Source organism: Bombus impatiens, unplaced genomic scaffold, assembly GCF_000188095.3.
Source record: "Bombus impatiens unplaced genomic scaffold, BIMP_2.2 scf_1055, whole genome shotgun sequence".
Taxonomy (NCBI): Eukaryota; Metazoa; Arthropoda; class Insecta; order Hymenoptera; family Apidae; genus Bombus; species Bombus impatiens.
In genome coordinates, this window is record NT_177474.1 from 456,392 (window position 1) to 479,039 (window position 22,648).

The window sequence follows — 22,648 nt, forward strand, 5'->3', positions numbered from 1 at the left end:
GGCGGCAGCTGCGGGCCACCTCTCCCGCTCCGCTTCCTCCTCGTCTCTCCACGTCTTGGGCCCGCAGATGACGCTTCGGAACGCCACTATATCTATACGTACAAGTAGAGGGTCAAGACCTGTGACGTCATGTCTTTGCCTGTGACGATCACGCGTGTTCGGTCCAACCTACCCGCACGTTTTTCCATCTTCACATACAGTAGCATCTCGATTATAATTATCCGTACCTCGGTTAGATCGAATTATTCGAATAAAGTCCGAGTCATGAACGAGCGAAGAATAAATTACAGCACGTATTCCGTGTAACCGTGCGATTCTCTTACGTGGCGTATATACACGAGATGCTACCTCTTATTCGTTTTATAGATTAAACGAACGCAGTTTAGAGTCTAGTTCGGATACAGTTTACTGGCTTTGATCGACGGATAGAAGCTCGTTCGATCTTTTATCATCGAATCGAGCTCTTTCGTCGTTCAGCGAAATTGTCGGTTTGTCCGGTTTAAACGATTCTCCGTTGGCAACGCAACGGAAATAGGAAAGAAAGAAGCGATCCGACGCAAAAGTGAGAAATCGCGGAACTACTCGTTGGAGAACCGGATGAAAATTCGTAACGCGATCGAGGAGAGATGGTCGATCGCAAGATATCGGATAACGGCGAATCCTAGCGAAGGAGCTGACGCGGCGATGCTCATTACGGGGTAGAACGGTGACTACTGGTAATGACAAAAAGCACATGCAGCATTATCATTGCGGAGTGTATGGCATTAAGCTGTAGGGGGCCAGGATTAGGATGTCGGCCATTACCGCGCGTCACTGACCGTTTATTCTACGCCGTGCACGGTGTGGTGACTTCCTCTAGACGCGTATGTATGCCTACATAACCGGAGGATGAGGACACTCGCGAGGTCGTGAAATCTCGTCGAGTGCGATTCACCTTTCTATTCGATAACCTTGCTTTTCTCGACATACGCGTGTACTCTATCTCCTGCTTTTTCCTGCTTCTATCGATAATCACGAAATAATTAGCGGAACGTTGCCGTGTTCTTCCAAACGAACAACGAACGACAGTTTTACCGATATATTCTTCCACTGTGTTGCTCGTTGTACACTGTGCATTGCATATTGTTTTCGAGAATCGTTTAAATTTACTTCGTTGAATCAACGGCGGTGACTAAGCGTCATAAAATGTCAATAAAATACTTCAACGATCTTTATTGGCAACCGTGGACTTCCTTCAGCGTCGTTTTCAACACACGTTTATTTGTAAAAGTGTTTCCAGGATAACTCATTTTCAATTTCGCCTTTTACTTCTCTTTTTTCACGTAACGATATCGTGCGTTCACATCTGCGAGCGAATGAAGATCGCATTAACTCGACTAGTCGCAAACAAAACGATAGATCTAAATTCGTGCTAACTCACACCTATCAAGCAGGACAGATGTTCGGATAAATTAATTATTCCCATCAATTTTCATTCGCGGAATGTTCGCTCGGAAGTCGACGACGAAAATGCTCACTACGCGACGTTAACGCGATATAAAAACAAAATCACTTCGATTACTTTATCTTTCGCGAACGATTGAAATCACCGAGCAAAAATTAGTCAGAAATTGGATATTCGCGAAAGCTGTATGCTTAAGGAATCGACGTAAAATTCGATCAGACGTTGAAGTTAAATTTTTAACGAAACGTTTAATGGAAAAGGACGGAGCGAGCGAAAAAGAAAAAAGACACGATGGATCAAATTGCAATTATCGATCAACCGATGGGAAAGCACGGCGGAAGCCTCTTCTGTGAAGGCGACGTCGATTAAAAGTAACGCGGTTAAATAGCAATCTGCCGGCAAATTATGTAAGCAACGCTTGAAACTAACGCGATCACAGTCGATTCGAACGCAACGAACGATTAACTTCGTATCCGGACGATTAATACGAACTCGAGTTAATTAATAGCGTCGAGTAGCAGTGTCGTGTTGCCACTCGTCGAAAGACGTATGTATCGGAAATTAGAGCGAAAGAAGACTTTATCGCGCTTCGAAGAACGTTTACCTCGATTTTGCGGTCGTTTCATCGATTTTACGTTTAACCGAATCTATGAAAACGACGAGCTACGAATTTAATAGAACGACTGGCTGATCTTAAGTCGCGCGATCCACTTTTCCAAAATTCCTGGAATTTGCATAACCCGGCATCCACAATCACGTATGTACGTAACGTATTGCCTAACGTTCGAATACAAACTATCGAACGAGCCACTTTTTTTTCAACCGACATTCATCGAATTTCGATTTCCATTTTATCCAGCGCGAATGACTTAATTTAATGGAATAAATCGAAGAAAAGATGAAAAAAAAAAAAAAATAAACCGCCAGAGGAGTCGATGTTTAATTATTTTTGGGCGAAAAGTACACAGCTCGTCGGGATTTAAATCGAATTTAAATAAATCGACGGCGCTGCTGTTGACAGAAGCACTCGCGGAGAGCGCAACGAGCTCCCTGATTTAATTACAAATTGATCGATTTGTTTGTGCGAGCACTTTCCGACGCAGTCGTTTCGAAAAATCCCGAGCATTCGTCGAAAAAAATAGATGTTTTACAGGAGAGACAAGAGGTGGGGGGGAAAAAAAGGAAAAAACAAGAGAAACACGAGAGAAAGAGGAGCGAAAGGAGAAAGAAAAGAAACAGACCGATACAACATGGTGGACAATTGAACGACGGTGCTTAGAGAGGCTGGTGCGTTTAATGCGCTTGAAGCAAAGCAGATAGCTCGCTCTAAATTGCGCTTAAGTAACTTAAATTTAATTTAATTTCGCATTGGTTCATTGGTGTCTCCGTTCGCGATATTTAATTCAATACGGGCGTAACATTGTATTACGGGTACTTGCGCAATGTTCTCGATGAATGAAAGAAAATTGGATAAAAATATAGCAGTCGAGGATTGCTGATGGATGTAAGTGGCAACGATTAGAAAACTTTATTGGCAACGTTTAAGTATTTATTCGATGCTCCGCGTCTCTTGACTTCGAAAGAAATTGATAGCGTTGATATATAGAGCATCGAAAAAATCGAATCTCAGACACGAAAGATCGTATCACACTCGCAAATAGGAATAGAACATTCTTGATCGATATAATCTGATTATTCGCGATGCTTTTCTTACGATCATTCTCTTCTTTTTCGGAATCGTTGATTGTAATCGAATAATTATAGGACGGTATTAGTTCATGAAACTTCGAAGAAACGACGTATACGCTGACTCGATACTTTACAATCGATCGTCGAACGAGGAAGTCGTCGAACATAAAATTTATATACGTACGCTATATCGATCGATGTATCACGCATAATTCTCGTGGAGTTCGTGGCCCCGGGATCGTTCGGTTCGAGGAGAAGCGTCCGCTGGAAGACTTTCGACCAGCGTCGGTCTCGAACGAAATTGACTCTTAATCGCAGTGGCGCCACGCGGTCATGAATAATTGCCGGCATCAGCAACGAATTCGAGGACGGATAATGCAGCAATCCTCGAATCGGGTCGTATCATTTATTCAGTAGCTCGTGGCCGTCGCACGGTGGCCGAAACTGTGGATTTGCAAATCGTATTAACCCGCGAGCGCGAGAAAAAAAGAACTCGCTCCCTTTCTGGACCCCGCGCGTCGCAAAGGGATTAAAACGCCGCGATTTTTGTTCGCGCGTTTTCAAGGTGGCCCTGTGTCATGATTTTTCCACACGATCGCTGATTTAACCTTTAATCGCTATCGCGTATCGTTGGATCGGCGCAATTCGCAAGAGTTTCGGTTTGACTCGATTTTCGGCTACTTGCTTCCCATCTGTATTTTACGTGTTGCGCGCTGCGTACGCGCTCTTCTCATAAAATAATTGTTATCGACTTTGAAAAATAAACGCTCTCCAGTAAAGAGGATTAATCGTACTACGTGTAATCGTGTTCTAATCAACTCGTTTACTTACGTACACGCATCGTTCAACGTATTGATTATTGATCTCTATTAATTCGCGGTAGTACGTTACTCCATAGCGTACAGATCAACGCAACGATTGCATCGTACGCTTTTCGCTATGTCTATTATTAACAGAAGCATTACACCGTTTGTCCATTCATTTTAAATGATATTTACAAGTCTTCTATATCTCTCCTCGTCGAATATATATTTGATAAGACATAATGGAAAGAGCTAAGAATTTATGTATTTACGAAGATGGAAGGAAAGACCCTGCTGTACGATTTGACTTCGACGAATCTTCCACGCGTTCGTCACAAACCAAGAATAGCATCCACCTATTAGCCACACGAACATATCCGAAAACCAAGTCCTTCAATTTACTCCCGCGAACGCGTTCAAATCTAACATCGACGCATCCAAACGATGAAAGCTCTTCTTCTTGTCGAAACAGCGTAACGGAAGGAGATCAGAGAGAGAGAGAGAGAGAGAGAGAGAGAGAGAGAGAGAGAGAGAGAGAGAGAGAGAGAGAGAGAGAGAGAGAGAGAGAGAGAGAGAGAGAGAGAGAGAGAGAGAGAGAGAGAGAGAGAGAGAGAGAGAGAGAGAGAGAGAGAGAGAGAGAGAGAGAGAGAGAGAGAGAGAGAGAGAGAGAGAGAGAGAGAGAGAGAGAGAGAGAGAGAGAGAGAAAGACGAGAGACGAGAGAAGAAGAGGAAAAGAGAGAGTCGGTTAAGGGAGGCAAGCGCGTCGCGTTTACACGGTGAAATGCACACACGTGGCGGAGGGGGTGTGTAGGAGGGCGCAGACACGCCCCTGGCTCGAAAAGGTGCACCGGGGTGTGTGTAGGGAATTCGAGGGGAAAAAGGGGATCCTCCGTGGAAACCAAGGGAAGAGGCGCAGTGAAAAAGGTGGATCGAGACCTTTCCTCCTTATATCGGTACCCCTGGAGGGTCTCCGCTCCCGCGCGTCCTGCAGCCCCCACTTTTCGCCTGGAGGCTGCTGTTTTACGCTTTTCGACTTTTTCAAGATTTATCCCTGCCGCTTCCTCGCTAAATCGCTTTCCGGGCGAAATTTACGGCCGGGCAATAATACAGCAGAGCGAGTGTGCAAGCGGGGTGCAAGGGGGATGCAAGGGTCCCGGCGGAGGTGGGCCAGAGAGGAAGCGGAGGATAGTAACAGTAAGGGAGCGTACATGCATTCCCGGCACGTTTGCCGGCTTCTTCTCTACCTGACTGACTGCTTCCACCTCTTACTCGAGCACTTTCTTTACGACTATCCTCCACCTTTCACCCTCCGTGCACCGAGAAAACTCCAACGGGGCCATTTCGGGCCTGCGCGCGCTTTATATCTTTTCTTCGGCGCCTACTCGCTGAAAATCGTTGTTTCCCAAGATTTTATGGAATCGTAGGACGTGTTAATGGGTCCGAGATGGGGTTCGTTCAAGGGTGAGCGAAGGTGGTAGTAATGAGCAAAGGAAGTAGGGTGATCGCGCGATTGTTAGCGACGTTGACGAATAACCGATGAATGCAAGACGAGTTCGGTCTTACGTAACTATTAGACATCGTAACGCGGGTGTGACAGAGTCATAAACGAAGGCTCGAGAGCCGAGGAATTTTAAGATCGAGGGTTCTTGATTCGTGAAAAAAGTGTTTCCCTTATCGATCGTTGATAATGGAAGCACGTTGTTTTCGCTTTCGCGATCTATTAAAATCAGAAACCCTGAAAATTTCACTGCAAATTGGAGCGTAAGAACGACCAAAGTAAAGAACAGAAATTGGAATCATAGAAAGAAATTGGATAGAATATAACATTTTTTAGAAGTCGTGTTGACGAACCATGGCCAGTCAAGGTTCGACGGGTATAGGGAGGGTGGGCAAACGTGGTGGTGGAAATTTGGCTTATTCCCCTCTGTAACTCATTATGTTACGTTTACAAGCTATCCCCACCACGTAGCTTCCGTTGAGTGAATTCACTCAGCTTCATCGAGCTTGCACGGTCTCTTCGAAATAGGTCACCGCCAATCTCTGCCGATTCCACTGACCGACGGAGGACACGAAAGAAAAAAAAAAGTGTAGAAAATTCAGAAGCATCTTTTCCTTCCAAAGAATCGATCGACACCAAGACGCTTTAAAAGATTCGATCGTCGAAGTGAAATATTCTATTCTATATCTTGTTCTATATCTTTATGAAATTTCCTTGCGAAATTGTCGACCTTGTTGAGATTCGTAAAAGCATCGGTCATCCACGATCACGGGGAAGTTTCTTATGCATTATTCACCGAGGTATCCGACGAACAGGGTGTAAAAGTATACCAGGCCGATAAACTATATAAATGATGTTCTAACGCGGAAACACGACAACCAAGCGAACCGCTGGTCACTCGTCAGCACGTGACCAGCGAATTTGGAGCTGGGATTTCCCGACGAAATGATTTATCGGATTCGATCGAGACACCGAAGCAGGGGGACGATAGAGAAAAGACGAGATTTAAAGTACGACAAGAGGAGAATGAGAATTCGTTAAAACAGCGCAGCGCTTCTTATATTATAATCGAAAATTATAACGAAAGTAATTCACGAGAGAGTAAATGTTCGCTCATCGAGTTTCACGTTTCATTCCTTCGAGCGTATCGCTGGCAGAATCGTTTCGAACCTACGTTCTACCGTCTAAATTGATTTTCAGTCGCTAGATCCCGAGCGATTTTTTACGCTCGAAAAATCGGTCGCTCCATGTTCGATAACCTAATGAAAAATTAGTTAACCTACGATAGAGGAATTTCCAGTGGTCCACTGGACCGATAAGGATACCAAGCTTATTGGTTACCGTTACTCGAAAAGATTGGCAAGCGTTGGTCTAGGGGGCGCGACATATTGGACGAAATTGGCGCATATCAAACGGAGGGAAGCAATTGGAATATAGTAGGATCCAGATCCCGTCCCTGCTCGTGCTTGGTTTCGTTGGAAATGGTGCCCTCGGGGCGAAACCGGGAAGCGAAACCCTCGACTGCGCATCCCCTATCTCTGTTCCCTCGCACCCTCCGGCCTCACCACCGCCACCACTCCATCCTGCCACTTCCAACAAACCCCTCTGTTCCCGCGCTGCCTTCCGCCCTTTCCGCCCCCGCCGCGATATTATATCGCCGGGAAGAGCCTATCTACTCGCAAACGCGAGAAGCCCAAGTTCTCTCTCGTCTTGGAACGAACTTCAAATTAGATACAGCTACGAGCACAATGGAGCACTGCTGGGTAAATACGATAGCGTAATTTCGTATTCTCTTTGCCGTAATCGGCTGAGACGTACGATTTGCGGCCGAGCTAACTATTGTTTGTCGATTGGAAGAACGTTTTCGACGAGCAGACGATTCGCCGATGATCTTTCACGGAAGAGGATTTTTCGTAAACGCGAAGAGACGAGACGATCGAAAGTTACGAACAGACTTTGACGTTATTTAAATAAAATTATATCTTTGTATCGTCCGCGATTTATCAGGAAGCCCGAAACGAGATCCCAGCAAGCTGATTTCTCCGACGTTTTTCGATCAACGTATCTTCCAGAATCCTATCGAGGCGAATCGCGAAAAAGCAAAATCGCCGAATCTCCTATATCGTTCGCGATTCGCCGATCATCCCTCAAGATCCCAAGAACGTGTAACTCCTCTCGGCCTTAAAACAAAGACGACCGGTTGCTCGAGGCAGTAGCCGGCTCGTAGCTGTCTCTACTCCGCGACTATGTAACCGGAGAATCAATACGATCCTCCTGCTCGTTCGGTGCGCCAATTGAGCTCGTTGAATCTGTGCCCCGAGCCACGCGGTTACGTATGCCCGATTCCGCGCACAGACGTGCGCTGGCATACGCACGCCGCACACACGCACACGCGCACACGCGCACGCACATACACAGCTTAAACACAAGCGTGAACGGAGCATAGGTACAAGGTGTACACAGAGATACACGCGAGCACACTGACACCGTTCACGAGGATTTTCACGCAGCACACACGTATAGAAACATTCGACGATCCACTTGCGATCGATGAACGCGGAGGAGACGCACGGAGAGACGTACGCGTACCGCAGCCACCAAACAAACTCATCCGTGTAATTGACAAATTGACAGATTAATTCAATCACGGCCAATGCTTCTTCGTCCCGGCCTCTCGTTCTCGTTCAGGTTCCCCGTTTAATGTATATCGCTACATCGATGAAGAGCCATCACGGACGCTTCTTGTTGGGTCCGTTCCTCTCTATCCTCCGTGTTGCTGTCGTAGCGCGTGTGTTTGTCATCGTTGGAACGTTACGTCGCGAATGGAATCGCTGTCGCGAAGCGACCGAACAAAGCGATAGCGGTTACATTTTAATCCCTTAAAACGAACATTTTTCCTCGAGTTATCAACGAGACATCCGTTAAATATCGTTCTTCGTTCGTCGTATATCCTAATTTATCTTGTCATCGATCTCACTGGACTTTACGTTTGTACGATACGAGCAATGCGAAAGCGTGGCAGGAAACAACGTGGAGACGAAGGCGACAACGTTCGATCGAATTTGGTCGCCGAGAGGCCAATCGTCTAACGCTTGGACGTTTATTACGAAACAATCAAAATGTTTGCTCGTTCCCTCGAGATCACTGGCCGCGACAATGGCGATGCGTTACAAGGGGAGGCAGTCGTTTAAGGGCTATAAATGCATGCCGAATGGAACGGTATCCGGAAGCGGAATCTCTCCACGACCCATCGTCCGGAACGAAATCGCGTGGGACGTTTCTTCCTGCTGCAAAGATGCTGTATACGGGCTATTAATTGAGAGGGGGACGATGAATGGTCCCGGAATGATAAATAGATCGTGAAAAAGCGTCCAGGAACCAGAAATCACGCCATTACGGACCGCCTGCTCTCCCTCGAATCAAATTCCTTTGCTTTGACAGTGTACGACGAGAAAATGATATCGCTTCTGTCAATCTTTTAACGACGACGATGCTCATCTCCGACCGAAAAAGTCGTCGACATCTCTCCACTTACCTACGTTGTTTGACTCTACATTGTTAGAATCTTCGATTCTATTATTGCGTACGGAAATCTCCGACGGTATCGAGTGGAAAGCGAAAAAGAAAAGAAAAAGCGGGAGAAAGAATCGAGCCCTGGGAGGAATCGGATCCGAGGGAGAATCAAACCAGAGAGTAATAAACACTTGATTCAACACCGCTCATCTTCCTCTTGTCTCTTCACACCGGCAGCCAACTCCATTTGACTCTTGCCTCTACTCGATTCCACCGCATTGCACACGCCCTTCCCGATGTGTACACTCCAGCGAACATCCATACAGCTTCCTCCGTACCCTCTGTTCTCGTTCTCATCCCTTTGTCCCCTCGCCCCGATCCTTCGTCTCCCTTGCTCCACTCGACTTATCCCTCTTTCTCGCTCCTCCGTCGCTGCTTATTTTTTTCCATTTCGCACTTCCTGTCGTTTCTGCATTTTTTCGCGTTCGCCCCTTTTTACTTTTTTCGTCGTAACCGTGGTGGCAGTCACCCCGCACGAAAAAGGGTGAGGATGGTCGAGGCTCGATCATAGCCGGCCGTTCCGCTTTTCCCTTTCGGTTCGAGCAGGCCACCCGGTGGTTTTCGGTTTATTTCCCGCTTATCCATTTATATTTGATTTATCCTGGCTGTCGCGCACCGCTCCGGGAGGGTTGACGCCTCGATTATCGCGTCGATCGTCGCGCGAAGCGATGCTTCCATCGTTGATCCTCGCTCAACGACGCGTTCTCAGCACTCGCGCTGATAAACATTACACGGAATTGGAAAAATCCTCTAAAATCTCGAGAAAGAATGGCCGATTATTAAATGCAAACGCTAGAAGCGTGGTTGATCAAACGAATATTTGTTAAATCCGACTGCTAAATTCGATCCAATTAGCCAGGATTGCGAAAACCTGAAACTATGGTAGAATCGAGAGAAAAACGATAAAAGACCGACGATCTTGATTTAAAGCTGTTAAAGCTGTTCGACCAAAAAGGGAGCAAAAGGGGGCGAAGAAGAAGTTTTTGTTGAAGCAACATCCCAGGCAAAAAACTGATACGATGAACTAAAGTAACTGAATACTTAACCGCATAATTCGATCAGCCGGAAAGATCGAGCGACCGGTTTAATAATGATGCCCGTTCTCCGGCAGTAATTTCGGGTAGTTTGGTCGTGAGCTTACGATCCGGGGGATGGTTGAGCGTGCGCGAGTAAAGAGGTTAGGGCACGGGGGAGCAATACCATATGCAAAATTAACCTCCATTAAATGCGTTAACTCGGCGACGAGCATGCTCCGATGCGCTTAACCAAAGTACATTACACCGTACTCGATGCGGTCTATAGACAGGGCCGTGCGATTCTCTACAGGGTGTTAACGAAGAAAACGATCGAAAAAGTGTTTCCGAATGTGAATCTCCGACGAGAGACGTTTAATCGTTTAATTACATCGTTTGACTCTGCGAAGATACAAGGGCCTTCGCGCTCCACAAACCTGATATCGTTAATAAATTTGAGGAATCTCGACATTACGAGTTAATGTTCGTGATAAGTCGGTGATAAGTTCGACGGTAAAAGAAATACAATTTTCAAGGTAAATTTTATGGATTACCAGTCATATGATATCGCGTAATACGGAGGATGCAGTTCGAGTATCGTAGATGGAAATAAATCAAGAGGAGAGAGACACCCTATTTAGAGGCATCTTTATTCGTTCTCTGAAAGCCTGATTTCATTGACTGCATCAAAGGTACCATAATCTAAAGTACACTTACGTACGAGGGTTTCGGTGGGGAAGCGATAGAGATATACGTCGTTCGGAAAAACCAGATAAGTACAGAAAACGATATAACGTTCGAATTCGTCCAGAGGATTTTTTTAAATGAATTTTTACGTCCTTCTTATTTTCTCTAATTCACTTTCCACCGTAGGATTCCCAGAAAATTATCCCTCGGATACGTAGACATTGCCGGACGAATAAGAGCGCAGATGTGGTCTGTGATCAAATTTGAGACAAACTAGTTCGCAGATGTGTCAAGGCATTTGTCATCGTCGAAACGCACGCACGATCCTCTACGCTGTACGAAAGAGTCTCGCTGTCTCTCTGCACGTTTATTAACACCCTGTATATGTCGTGGCGTCTAATTGGCCGTCGCGATCGTCGGGGCAAAATGGCCTTACGCCGCGCATATTTACCCACAGTTCGTTTCGTCCTCGATTTCTTTTCAACGAGACGACAATGCGCGCTCTTAACCCGTTAACCGTCTATGCCGTAATATTATTGAAGAAGCCGATCTACAATTGTATTGTGCGCGACACGATATTACGTTCTGGGGCACGCTCTTCCCTTTTGACCCGTGCCAATCGAAACACTGCCTCTCCGGCATGTCTCTGGTCCGATCCTCCAGCCGGCTTTGCTCCGATATTGGACAGATTTTGAGAGCGAATTGCGATGCGGCTAATTTTCTATCGCCGTTTACGATTAGCTTATTACCTCAATCGTCGAGTAAAAGAATAACTTTGAACGTGATCGATACTGTCAAAAGTCGCCGGGACAGATGTGACAATTATCTCGCGATATTTTACAACAAATTGTAACTTCCGAAAGTTATACAGCAAAAGCTGACACTGCGAATTTATTAAATTTATTGGACAAAATAGCGCAGACGAGACGACATCCTACTCGAAAAAAGGCGAAGAAGACGTTAATGCGGCGTCGAAAGAAATAAAAAGAGCGGTCACTTTGCAACGCAGCAAACGCAATTAACGAAAGCACGCAAAAGTTTGTTTCCTTTGCCCTTCGCATTCCTCTCAACTTTAGAACCTAAGGGCCTTCGCCGTATAGTAATAGATGCTTATTAAATTGTGTCATCCAGGAATAAGGGCTAACACGGTGCATCCAATTTGTGCCGCTTAATTAATTCTCTCCAATTTATTCCAGCCGGCCAATAAAGAAACCAGGACCCCGTCGGTCAACGAGCGCCGATGCGAGCGCAATATTGTCCCTAATGAAATCTTCGTTAATCGCGTCTCCGTCAAGTTTTCCAATGTACGACGACACGACGATGTCGTTCCAATTGTTCGCTCCACGAATTTTACGCAGTTAGACTCGATAGAAGACTCGGGCTTGATTTTTAGCCGTTCGTGACGGTTTCTCTTCGTAGGTAGGTGTATAGCTTGACACAGAGTCGAGTTCGATACTCGAAACAGACATCGAAAAACGTCCTACGAATAGATGATTCCACGCGTGGGAATGGCACAAAAATTATTGGAAATTGGGCAGAATTGTGGAATAGTAAATTTCAATACCAATTACGATATAAATATTAACGCGGATTTCAATTAATATTATTTACCGTTAATATCAACATTGGCACTAATATTCCGTTAAATTCGATTATATCAATTAGACAATTTTAGTCCCCTCGGTCATGGGCATATATTAATTTATGGCTTTCTGTGTTTAACATTCGCTGGAACGGTGAAACGTAGTTGGCGTGTATAAACGGGACAAAGATTTAAACCTGATCGAAATCTAAGTCGCAACTTTCCTATAGAATCAACAATTGGAAAAAAAGAGTCGATTAAAATTCGCTTTATTCGTAAAGCTTACTTTTCACCCAAACTCACCCCTGTATCACTATCGGCAATCCGAACAAACTTACCTAACCCCGTTTCACCTCGTTGAATTAGCAGAAGGAATTAATCAGAGGATATAGCAATTGTCGAATAAACGCCAGTATCGAGTCTCGGAGAGGGACAAGAAAGCGTGGAATCCGTCGCGCGTTTACCGGATTCAACCCCCTAGTGTCGTAGTCGACTCGGGGAGGATGCTATCGCGCGGAAGCGAGAAATTAGCGAGAGAATAGCGGGAGAATAGCGACAGGGTAGCGACGGGGCGAGGCGTGACAGCAAGCTAATTACAGTATTATCGCTTTTAATTGCGATTCGTGCTATTTGCGCAATGGCGTGGCGGTGCAGCGCGCGATTGTCGTCGCGTGCCGAATTATTGGATGTTGACGTCAGCCGACGCGGCACCGCTTTGCTCGTAATTGCCGGCACCAATTATGCAATTAGCGCCGCTCTCTAATGAGCGCAGTGTTACACACGCGGAATCTAAACAGCCGGGATATTTGACAACCGTGCAACGTATCGCGCTTCTACGCGAATTTTCGCTTCGGCACGAATCGCTGCGAACGATTTCTGGATTACGAGAAATTCGCTTATTTACTCGCGGATTTACGCCTCGTAGCAACAGCTGCCTTTACTTTTTCCAAACTTCGTAATCCGCCGTCTTTCAAAAAATTATCAAATCGTAGAATCTTATTGGCGATACGAAAGGGAAGAGAAAACGAAACTCGCGATCGTTACTGGCTGATCTATCTCTCTGTTTGCCCAAAAATCTAATTATCCGCAATATTGAAATCTAATTACGAGCTGTGTGTTCCGATACTCATAAATGATGCGCTATACTTGCAAGGATGTTAAACTACAGTAACTCGATAACACCGGCCCCGCGCAATTAGAACTGTCGGTAACAAGATATTCCTACGTGTACCCAAATAATTGAATACCGGCATTACTGGATGTCCATAATCCGGGTTACCGAACCATTGGATGTGTACATTACTCACACACCGTTACGGGACTAACATCGCTGTAATTTTCGTAAACTTCGTAATGGACTATCCGGCACTCTCCGGTGCGTCGACATCAGCATCGATATCGATAGATCGGTTGCTCTACGCTCTCACGAACCAATTTCCATGCCTGTGTTAAGCACGGAAAAATAGGACGAGTTGTATGTTTGCAACCACCCAGAAGAAATAACTACGGTAATTCGATCGTATATCGTTCTCCTCTCTTGAAGATCGAGATAAACGAACGAACATTTCGCATCGTGAAAAAACAACGTTATTTTGGAAAACACTGGCAGAAGAAGTCGGATCGTATCTGGGTTAATGTCGTTTCAAATTCTTCGCAAAGATATATAAGCGCTTGTAAAAAGAGAAGAAAGGAAAGAGAAAAAGAAAATAGAAAATTTGGTCAAACACTCGAAAGTACCATGGTGTAACGCGATTTCCTGTAACGTATCGGCCGCGTTGTACGAATTTTCTCACCCGTCGAACCCGATTACAAGCGAATCATAGAAACCACGTCGACGCGAATCGAATTGCCAGCTACGTACCATCGAACCCCGCTAACCGGCTACGAAAACTCGTAACGTAACGAGCGTGTAACAAATCCGACGCGTGTGCCAATGTGTAAACACACTCCACTCGAAGCCGCAATCCCTTATGCTCTTAGAATAGGGTGCAGTCGGATGATCGCACAATAAAACACTGGCATAATGTTTCGCCCCCGCTGGTTGAACACCGCAAATACACCCCTGGACCGCACGCAGGTTTATTTTCGAGGGAGCACGTTTGGCGTGTACGTACATCGAAAGGGCTAAGGACCTGCTGCAGCAGCCAGAGCTCGAGGGACACCCCGGGGCACCCATCGCGGATTAGCCTCGCTACATTTCGTCCCTTCTGTCGATGCGTATGTTCCGTCATTACGCGTCTAACTCGACCAACCTAGGCTACCAAGGGTTGTTACCGAGTATTCAGAGGGGTTGATTCGATTCTTTCTACCTGCGACTAATCGGCTGATCCATTTAATGGTGTCACTGGCTCGCGACGTTTGATGTTGGAGCGCGCGGACAGACGAGGGTGAAAAAGGGTGTCTCGGTTGATTTTTGGTTTGCTTGGGGTTATATAGAAAGAAAGTGGACTAGCGGATTCGTTCTTTCGGGGGTGAATATAGTTTGTCCTTTATCCGAAACAACGAACACCGGATACCGGAAAGTCTTTGGAACTTGTTGCATTCTTTAATGAAATAAATTTGAAAAACAAAGTGAAACTTCGAATTAGCGAAAATTGGTGAAATTTTGATAAACGATTCTAAACTGACCGCTATAGCATTAAAGTGACCAATATGCGTAGGTAAAAATTCTAAGGGCTCGATACAGACTAAGCGTTACCGTACGAGGTTCGAACTTTTCATCGACTTCCGGGAAAAGCGAAGACGCTGCACCGAAATGGTTTTACGGGCAGCATCGAAATCACCCCCGAAATTCCATTTGCGATCCCTCGGAAAGGAGGCTGCGTGCATACGTAAAGCGAAACCCGAGCCAGTAATCCGTCGTCGTGGAAGGTCGGGCAGCCGAAACGAAAATTGGCTAAATTTCGTTAAGTTTGGCAGCAATTACTTTTGATACCCGACACGCGGCCGTAATTGCGTTGGGCCAAGCTGAAGCGAGCGCGCGCGACAGAGAGGGGTAATAATTCGCTAATATCAATTTCAAATTTCAATTAGTATCATCTCGACGTCTGCTCCCAGATCCAACCACCCGGCTGCCCCACCACCGCTATTCGTTGCCGTTCTCTCGCTCCTTCTCTCTGTCTCTCCGCCTCGGTTTTCTCCTGGACCCCAGAAGAGCACGGCATGATCTAAAATTCAATTTGTCCCTTGTAGCGGAGCCGCAAAGGGCGAAGGAGCAACAAAGGCAGAGAGAAACTAGCAAAAGAGAGAGAGAGAGAAAGAGAGAGAGAGGAACGGCGGGAACGATCGAGAGGGAAGGTTCGCGAGGCGGTGGGTCGGTGGTGCGGCCGGTGGTTGGAAGCAAGCAACGTAGAATCGCGTGTATATAGAGGAGAAGGTGGCGGAAGAGCATAGAGTTAGGGAATACACGGAGTTTAAAGCTTGCTGTTCGCGTGCACGCCGTTATGTAAGCAGAGCTACGGCCCTGTAGGCATGCGCATGCGCGACACGCCGACCCATTATAAATTGATAACCCCGCCGTTTATTAAGTTCCACCGACCGATGGCTGCTTAGGCAAAGAGCCCTCCACGCTCCTCGCCTATACGTGCATTATTTATTTACGGGAGTTTACAATCCCTCTAATGGGGATCGGCGTAATCGGCCGCCTATATGCCTCCAACCTTCTTCCCCTCTAGATTCCACTGTGGCCCTCTTGGCCCCCGTGCCCGACGCCAACCCCTTGTCGGCTTCTCTCTCTTAATCGCGTTTCAGCCCGCTTTCGAAAATCCCAGTATCGCTCGGGGAAATCGCAAGTAGCCAGGTTACCGGGGTGCTCGTTACGAGGACGTTGCACGTGATAGCATGTGTACGTAACCAAACGAGAAACGTCGAGGGGCTTCCGGTTGAAACGTACGATCGGTCTCGCGAGGCACTTCGTAGTCACGATCTCGCGAAAAGATCGTATTCGCAGCTTGGTTAAAAGATTTACCAATCGCGAGAAAAGCACGGGTAGACAAGCTTGGATCGTAGGTAGCCCACAATTACAGGTACTTCGTTGGTATCGATATCGCTTCGAAGCGAAAATGCGATTGATTTTTGCGTCGATGGCCATTTCGTTACTCAAACTTAACCTATGGAGAACTTTGACCATATGGTCGTTATCTCCGAACAACTGCTTTGGCAATATCGTCATTATCATTCTACGTGCACTTACGTAATTAGATCCAATTTAATGGTTAATTATTTCGTGCGTGTAAGTGGATAGAGTCCGGTTATACTTGTGGAGGATTGATCGTTGTTAGGTTGAGCGAAATATTGCTGTCGCAGTCCGCAAAATATATTTTGAATAAACAAATAAGTAAATAAATTATTTACAGACGGATTCGTGAAGACGTATTTGGTACAAATACAAGTCGCGGAATAAATACTCGATAAATACTCGGAGAAACTCTGTAGATTCACCTCGATACTCGTTTATACTCGTTGATGCTCTTCGATACTGTTCGAAACTCTTCCGCTCGCGATCGCGTCCGTTTATTTACACTGGTCGGGGGAGAAGCGGAAAATTCGAATTCGTCTACGTTTCACGGTTGTATGTAACAGCGACATTGTTTTGCCCGGAGTTTATTTGTTCTCACATTACTCGTAAACTAGCGGTCTTGATACTCCGAGGTAAAACAACAGCAGGATTTGAATTGTCCTCGTGTGGCCTCGTGTGCCGCTACATACTTAGTTTGCCATTGTAATTGTTTGCGCAGAAATATCTTATATAAATTAAGCGTAGCTTGTACTTTGATAAATTATAAGCGAATTATTTCAAACTAATTAATGAAAAATTATCTCGACGAGCATCGCGTATTCCTTTCTTCCTAAAACCGAGTTTAAATTGTGTTTACTCTTTGGGATAAACTGCTTTTACGATATACCGCAGCAACAAGCGACTACGCGATTGTACGAAAAAGGATGAAAAATTTGAAAAATAGTAATTAACTTGCAAACGAAGATACTCCGTTTTAACGTTGTACTCAAAACTCTGTCAAAACACGAACTAAACGTCTGTTTATCGGCGCTTCGATTCCGGTCTATCATAGAAACCGATTAGCCTGTCTTCCAACTAAGCCTCCTACTAAACAATTGTTACCGACAACCAGCAATTACATAATTCCTCCCCTCCTTCCCCGATAAATCTTCCAGAAATACCAGTGACTCTATTGTCTAACAACCTCTAATTCACTTTCCTGGAAAAATGATGCACGACTTACGTAAGTAACCCCTCTTTCTCTCTAATTGCAGATTGGATCAGTTCACACTCACCAGCCGAACAATAACCACCACCACACGCATCATCAGCAACAGCAACAGCAGCAACAACAACAACAACAGCAACAGCAGCAGCAGCAGCAGCAGTCGAGTCAACCGCAGGTGCCAGGGGCAGGAGGAGGTGGAGGGCCGGGGGGTGGGACGGTGGCCAGGCCAGGCGGCATGTTCTGCTACCACTGCCCCCCGGGTCTTCCAACGCCACGGTTACCACCCACCCTCGAGTACCCATTCGCTGCTACTCATCCTTGTAAGTAGATATTCCATTTGTCTCTTGCGTTTTGTCCACGGATTTTCGGATAGCAGTTCAAATTTAAAGAAGTCTTTTTCTTTCGATGACTTTTTAAACGTTTGGTCGCGATGGAAAAATTTCTTTTTCAAACTAAGAAAATTTTTTACAATATCGGTTGATCTTGTATTTTTCTAAAAGCGAGGACATTCGATTCCAATGGGAGCAGACGATTATATAATAAAACAAAGGGAATTATAGTTTAATACAGGATATAAAAATAATAAATTACATTCCCCAAAATATCGCAAAACGTAATAATTAAGTTGGCAAATACTATCGATGTACCTCGTGCCTTCCGGCGACTCGATCCCCCAGAGTACCGTTTTGTTCCGATTTACCCCCGTAAGAAAAATTTGATTCCGCCCATAATCTTACATTTCTTCATCTATTTTCCCCCTTGCTATTCTTCCTCGATTTCACTCTAGCCGTTGCGAGGGTGGATTTTAAAGCGAGCTATGTCATGGAGAAACGTCGATTCAATTTCTCAAATCACCCTCGACATAACAAGAATTATAAACGACGATGGAACCGTCCATCGAAGGTTTAAGCATTAGTAAGAAATTTGATGTAAATCCTTAATGATTATTTATTCGCGAACTCTGTTCTAAGCATTCTTGAGTTCTGGGCCTAATTTCGAAGGTTCGTTCGAAGAAATAGTATTCCACGAAGACCGATCTAGCGTCTGTCAAACGTACAAAAATATTCCCGATAGCGACGTTAAAAGAGAGTTAAGGAAAAGGCGATGATCGCGGTGTAATTAAAGAAAATCGTGCAGCAAGGTGGATGGACGTTAGAAAGGAAAAGGGAGAGGAAGAGAGAAAAGGGAGATTGATTGTACCGGCACTTGCTCTGGCGGAACACATCGATGAAGTTACATTACCGACTAGACCGAGTTACGCAAAGTGGACGCTACAAACTGGACGGCCGCTAAACTTAATTTGCACTTCGGAGCAACTTCCGGCTAAACCGCGTCCCGACGGCAGTGCCGAGTCGCTCTTCGGAACTTCGACGCCAGTTTGCCTATTCACCGATCGCTTTCCAAGTCGAATCTCGTTTCTGTCGCGTACGTTAACTCCCGTTTGTAGATATATTTTGTTGGAATGTCACGGGGTCTATACACTGGGTTTCTTTGGCTCTTTACGGGTTGGAAAAACGCGATCGAATTTTGACGGGAAGCGCCATTCTCCGCGATTTTACGCGATGAATTTTATATGACGTTTTAGAATTGAATCCCGCAATATCAAATTTGATCGCGTTTTCCTTTGTGCGAGCTAAATTTTGTATTCCTATTTTTACAATTCTGCGGATTCGATCGTGTTATTTATGAAAATTATCGTTCCATAGCGCGATGAATTTCATGCTTTCAGCGATACTCCGAACGAAAATAAAATTGCTACGATGTTCATTTTATTTGATATTTTCTCCTAATTTAACAAATTTAATTCGTTAAACAATCAAAAGAGCAGCGAGAAAAGTCGATTCTTTATTCTTCTTTCTTCTTTTTTTTTTCTTCTTTTTTCATCTGTCCGAACATGGTTCATCGAGCCACGATGTGTATGCTCACTTTATTGCATATTATAAACCTCAATGAGATACATGTGGTAGGTAGATAATCGAATGGGGACCGTAGGTGAAGAGGGGAAAGAGATACGGTATCCTCAGGGACGTGTATAAGTGCCCTTCCATCTAGGCCCGAAATATAGTTTAAATAAAATATTGATTTCCCTGGCGCAAAGTGAAATTATGTTTTTAATGCGCATTTATCATTCCCTTTATCGCAGGCGCTCCCCGTAGCTCCACTTAAAATTAAGTGAAATTCGTACGCGCGTTTACCGTTGATTAGAACGCGACGAAAAACACGAAGAATTCCTTAAAGCGTTGCCGAAACTTTATTCTTTTGCCTGTTGATAATTGCGAAAATTGTAAAAATTTTATTTCCAGGTAGGACGAATTTAATCCAAGCCGAAATGCTATAATCGTTTCTTGGAATTTTCTTGTTGGAAAATTTGCGTTACTCGGTTCGTTTAACTAACTCGTTACTCGCGTAATTATAGTTTTTACCCTAAAAATACGACTCGATTTATAATTGAATTTAGAACAAAAATCTCGTCTTCGTTTCTAACAAATACGAAGGACTCTTGGACTAGAGGCCCGAAATATCTCATACTCCGCTTGCTAGCTGAACGATCGAATTTAAAAACATTTAAAAACACTCGTTGCTGCTAAAAATCACTATCGTCTGCGCATCCTGTACAACCTAAAACACGTAATTTCGACAGCACGTGTGTGTCTAAACCTAAACGATGCCTGCTGGATGGTAGAAGGGGCGCAGGGGTAGAGTGTCCTCAGGGACGTCCGTGCACCCTTCCAACTCCCCTGGTCGCTGCCCCCCCCCCTCATCACCCCCCGTTGGGATAAACAGATTAGGTAACTACGTGATAAGTCGGTAAGTGGGTTCACTCGGCGCAGGGTCCGAACCCACCGACATTCGCTCTAACATCTAACTAGCTCGTTACCGTCATTAGTAACGGTCGGGGTGTCATTAGATTTCGTTCTGTATCTAGTTTTTCCACCAAACCTTCCAACCCATCCACTCCCGCCGTTCTGCAACGAATTTCAGGCAGAGGTAAACGCGATAATCGTTTTTATCATTATTCTTCGCTTTTCTTCGTTCCTTTCTATTGTATTTTTCGACTAAAATAGAATATGCCGAAAAACGGAGAATACAAACCGAATCTTTATATAACGGTAATTTCAATTTAATCCCGTTCTCTTGATTACAAGAACGACTCTTCGAACGAATCACAGGCCAGAAACACAGAACCAGTGAAACGACAAAAACACGATTCCCGACACTCAGAGTTCGGTACCTGTCCCATCGGTACCGAAAGGGTTAATCCAGACACGCATTTCGAGCGGAAGCAAATCAAGGACGGTCCTGAGTGAAGAGGACAAAGTGTTTTAAAGGCGCACGTAGCGTGTCGGCGAGACACGTGCGAGCTTTCCGCGTCTGCTTCCTGGCAAGAAGAAATTAATCCCTCTATTGTTTTTCCCTCGGCGGCCAGACAAAACTATGACCCTTCTCGTGGCGACGTGTGTCGCTGGAAAAGGAAACGTGTACAAAAGTCAGCGGGACCTTCCTTGCGCGCACGGTTGTCGGGTACGTTAATAAATTGGATCAAGCCAGGAGTCTCGATGAGTTGTGCGAGTTGTCTGGATCCAGACTTCGTCCCCGCTCACGAGTCTAATCTAAGATCTTGAGTGGATTTCGGTTTCGGCCACCGATAAATTTATTTAGCCAACCGACGCGAGCTTCGATTCTTGCTTTCTTACCTCTCTTCTATTCACCATTTCTCACGAAAACGTCCCTTCTTCGATCTTCGAATTTCACGCTGGCCCATATCGTTCGCTGATCGTCGTTCCATTATTGTTGTCGATTGTTAACTGCGTTAAAAGCAAGATGTTTGCGCGTAAATAATACACGACGAAATTGACGCTATCGTTTAATAAACGAGTCGCGACGATTAGAGGGAACGTATTTGATGGAAACAGGAAGGGGTTGGGGGTTGGACAATTTCCCGCGACGAGAAGGCTGTTATTAAACGCGAGGACAGGACATCGATCGCGGGAAATTCAATTGCAAAGTCATACATACTGCACGCGAAAATCCTCGCGAACGAACACATTAATTTTGCAGGGGCGGCAGACTATTGCCAATGACACGGTACGAGTTTGCTCAACGGTATAATTGTTCCATGGTAGTTATGAAAGTTGGTTTCCGGTATGGATGACTTGTTGCAAACAGAACAGACGTGCCGACGCAATCGAATTCCTGAATTCTCGCGTTCCCTACGAGCCGGACCCGGTTTTAAATTTAACCATGCGAAAAACGCTCACGGAAGTGAACGTCACCGAACGCCTCGAGGAAATCCAATTAGAAATGTTCGGCGTCAATTAGCGTGAAATCTATGTGAAATTTTAGAACGAAGTGTACGCATACCTATGTGTTAAAGCTCGCTTGAAGCGCGAAATTATCGAATCGTCGTAGCGGTGAAAGCATATGTCAGATCGTTGTTAGGAAACTTTGCTACGAATCTTGCTGTCTATTTTTCTCTTTATTTATCCGGTACACTATGCTTTGTAGTCTGATAGTATGCGTTTAGAACGTATCACCATGGGGAAACAAACATTTATCGCTTGGCATGAGACACAATTCCAACGATAAGTAGAAAATGACGTATTAGACGTAAAGAACAGAAGAAGAAAACAGCAGATAACAAACCAGCGAAGGAAAACGACATACTCCTATCCTGCAAAAACATCCCAAGCCGTTCCAAAGGATCCCTGATGGACCCGATAAAACGACCCACCATATCGGAAACGTAAAAGCAAAACCATAATCACGGTGAAAATCGAAAATTGAACGCGATCTTGCAGGTGGATGCACATGCGTGAATCGTTAGGGCGAACAACAGTCGATACTCGCGAGGGTAGGTTGGTCGTGTTCGGCAGCCGAGCAAGCCGCATGAATTTTTATGAGCTTAGGAAATTAATTTGTGTTTTTCGCTAAGCTCCGGCTTAGCGCCGCGGTAATTAATTGCGCTGATTGCCCTGCATCATTGATAAGCGGTTCTCTGGCTTTCGTAACGTTTACCCCCATTGGGTCATCTCTCTTTCTCCCTGTAGCTTCGCTGTGCCCATTTCTCTGTTCCATTTGTCAGGTCGTACGCGCAGCGTTCAACGCCATCGTTTCCCTTCATCCCCCTTCGTCC

At 45.3% G+C, this 22,648-nt stretch overlaps 1 protein-coding gene across 1 annotated transcript in view; it reads left to right on the forward strand.

The window, feature by feature from the left end:
• LOC100742723 (cone-rod homeobox protein) overlaps window positions 1–22,648 on the forward strand; it is a 38,752-nt gene that overhangs the window by 4,993 nt on the left and 11,111 nt on the right. Inside the window, exon 2 of the mRNA XM_024370901.2 lies at window positions 17,561–17,834. Coding sequence (XP_024226669.1) covers window positions 17,750–17,834 — 85 coding nt within the window. The 5' untranslated portion in view covers window positions 17,561–17,749. The remainder of the gene's footprint in view (window positions 1–17,560; window positions 17,835–22,648) is intronic.